At 39.2% G+C, this 3478-nt stretch overlaps 1 protein-coding gene across 1 annotated transcript; it reads right to left on the reverse strand.

The window, feature by feature from the left end:
- Window positions 1–1745: 1745 nt before the first annotated feature.
- LOC130738159 (protein ROH1-like) lies at window positions 1746–3478 on the reverse strand. The gene has a single exon (XM_057590083.1). It carries the CDS (start codon window positions 3118–3120, stop codon window positions 1960–1962), a length of 1161 nt encoding a protein of 386 aa, XP_057446066.1. The 5' UTR covers window positions 3121–3478; the 3' UTR covers window positions 1746–1959.

Genomic DNA, 3478 nt, shown 5'->3' on the forward strand with positions numbered 1-3478 from the left:
TTTTGCAGAAGGACAACGAAGCCAATAGCGATTGCGGCCCCTCTCAACGATTGTGCTCCTGCTCAACGACGAACAAGCTTCGACGAGAGACAATGGCCAACGACAGTCACCAACGACGGTGGTGATTTGCAGTGAGCGATATTCGACGGAGCTATGCGAATGAACGTTAGGGTTCGATGGCAAAGATTGAATGAAAGAGGAAGGTTAGGGTTCGATCTCTCTTCGACGAAGTAAGGGTTCGATGGGAGACTCTGAAAGAAAGAAGGTTCATCTGAGTTCGATTGGGCATTTAGTAAAATGGGTTCCTCCTATCAAAGATGTAGAATGGAAGATGAAGAAGTGTGAGATTAGGGTTTACTGGTGTGTTGAAGATGAACCAACAATGTCTTTTTCAATCTTCAAACTAAATCTCACTCATGGTAAAAATTCATATTAACCATAGGAAACTTTCTAACAATTGCTAAAAAACCCTTCTCAAAATTAATATCATAATTTATTACGAATTTATAGAAAAAACTGAAATTGATGGAAAATAAAAGATCTGGTATAGTAATTGCCACATGTCTCTTTCCTATTTGACATACCACATAGAGGCACCACACCCACATTTTCCCACAGGCACCATAGAATTTACCATGAAAAAATATCAATTAATGTTCTATTGAAATTCTAAGTGGACAGTTATTATCAAACAAATTTCAATTAATGCTTTATTGATAAAAAAAATTAGGTCTTTGGGGGAAAAGTGATTTTTTATGTTTTAGAATGACATTTTGAAAAAAATAAATAGGATGTTACCCAAAAAAAGACAACCCCTATAGCAATATGAAGGGTTATGATTTATGAAGAATATATTGGCTAGAATAGAAATGATTGAGTCAAACCTTGACTAGATCCCGGATCAAGTGCCTAGTGTCACCTTGCTAAGAAATTCAATCCTGGATGGTACTGGAGAAAGTCAAGGTCAAACCACTTTAATAGCTTTTGACTGGAAACTCAAACTCACAATAACAGATTCATCCCCCCAATATTGGGCAGCTGTGGCAATAACTATTCTAAATAAGTTTTTTTTTTCTATCTATAAGTTTTTTTTTTTAGATTCGAACTTATGTGATCATCCTTACAGAAGATCTATTTGCTTACCACACTAGATTAAAAACTTTTTTTTTTAACGTAGATCAGAACTTTATTCGTTAAGTTTTTTTTTTTCGAAAGACAAACGAATAAGTAAGTTAATTATTTGGTATATTTCCAATTGGGCTTTCCATTTTCTACTTAATATCCGAAATACTTGCTTCCAATTATATTTATGCATTTATTTAAATTTAATCTTAGGTCAGAATGTAACACTCAGTTTCTGTCTAACTTCAAAACCTTATCAGAACATATCTCACAATAAGGAGTTTTATAATAAGGGACGGAGGGAGTATCTTATTAAACCAGATGATGGGCTAGTAATTAAACACCATGTATCAAACTGGAAGATAAATGTTCAGTAGAGCTTCATCAACAATTGGACCTTGGTGAAAATTAAACAATCCCAAATGCTAAGCTTCATAAGAGCTTACAAACTAGAGCACTCTGCTCTTACCATTTAAGAGCATGTTATTACCACTTCTCTTTTCTCAATTAATTCTGAAATGCATAAATTACTCATTCACACATGTGTAGACTGCACGAGAAGCTTTTAGGTTTATCTAATTAAGGAGAAATTGATCCAAATGTGTTATTAGTCATGAACAGCATTAGCTATAACCAGATGCAGTAAATCAAAGAGAAAATTGATTGTACATTAAGCGAGATCACAAGACCAAAAACAAACAGCACAGACCACAAAGGTCCCCTTCAAACATCCTAAATGCTATACATTTTCTATGATTAATAGATACATGACTCCCTCCAAATGGAAGATCCTCTGACATGACAGGGAATGAGACACCGGGGACGATGGTTTTGCTACTAGTCTCTACCAAGTGAATCAAGCCCGTCCATTCGACTGCACACAATTCTTCGAAAAACCTCCCTCACTTGGCACTCCAAAGGGTCCAATCCCTCTTTCAAGTCCTCACAGACACTCACAACATCCTGCACTCTATGCCTAACCTCCTCCTCTTTCTTCTCACTCAAAGGAAACTGCACAGAATCCCCCAACTCATTCATCGCCCTAGCACACTTCTCAATCTGCTGAATCTCCCTCATCAGCCCACAAGAATTCTTCCTCTCCCTCTTCCTCGACTCCTCCAGAATCCGGTCGTGAAGCGAGGTCATCGGAGCAGCCCACAAAAACTGCCGCGGAACCGAGAAATGCAGGTTCAAGCCCCGGTCCTGGCAAGGAATCGCAGCCACGAGAGCCCACATAGTGAACAATAGAATCGAACTCATTGTGTAAACAACCAATGCAAGGCCATTGGTAGCAACAATTTCACTCGCCTTAGGAGGGCTCAGGTTGTTCCCAATTGCTTGTAGTTGCCTCGCAGCAGACCAATTCCGCGAGACACTCCATGAAAGCGATCGAAATTGACCAAAAGTTGAAGATGATCCAAGTAAATGATGATGATTGTGATGAGAATTATGAATTTGATTATGATTGTTTCTACCAAATGATCTGTTTCTATGTGCTATGGAATTAGCATTAGAATCCTTGTCATCTAGCATCCCAATAGCTAAATCAACAAGAGCCTTTTTGGCCCGGCGAAATTGACCCTCACCAATGTTCTTTTTCTGATCCAAAGCACATAGAACAATCTCCAAGAGCTTCTTCCATTGCCTAATCTGCTCAATCCCATCACGGATTGCGTTACAAACATCCAACGCCTTCACACTCCGCTCGAAGAAATCACCCACCATGCGATCCAAAGGGGATTTCACCACTAGCGCCTTGTGGTTGTGGAGAATCATCCTGAATTCCTCTTGGCAACATATGAATGAATCAAGGAGCTTCCTAATCCACGAAAGTGAGAGCAATTCATCGTTTGAAACCGAAGACAGCTCGCTGAATCGGTCAGTGACGTGTTTCTGAAACGAATCAAGCTCCGGGTCAAAAGTTGAACCTTCCATGGAGTGAACCTGAGCACCACGGAAACTCAGAATTGAACCTTGAAATTCTGCTTTAGTACGCATTTTCACATACACAACAAGATCAATCAACACAGAAACTTCTAGGTGTTATCTCTCAAAATCAACACAGACCCAGTTGCCAAAATCCGAAATTTGGATCAAAAAGTTTGAAATTTTCAACAATTCAAGCTGAAAACCGGTACCCACTTCTCAAAATATGGAATTCAAATCCTCTTTTGATTGGAAAGCTTGGAACTAGAAAATTGGTGAAACCCAGAATTCCGGAATTCGAAATTGGATTGAAACCCACGAAGGAATTGGGCAAGGGAAGCGAAAAGTTTGGAGAATTTGGAGAGAGAAGTGATGAGAGAGAGAAAGCGGTTGAGTGAGGAATGGAAGTTGGAACCCTAATGGGGAGGAG

Source organism: Lotus japonicus, chromosome 2 (genome assembly GCF_012489685.1).
Source record: "Lotus japonicus ecotype B-129 chromosome 2, LjGifu_v1.2".
Lineage (NCBI taxonomy): Eukaryota > Viridiplantae > Streptophyta > Magnoliopsida > Fabales > Fabaceae > Lotus > Lotus japonicus.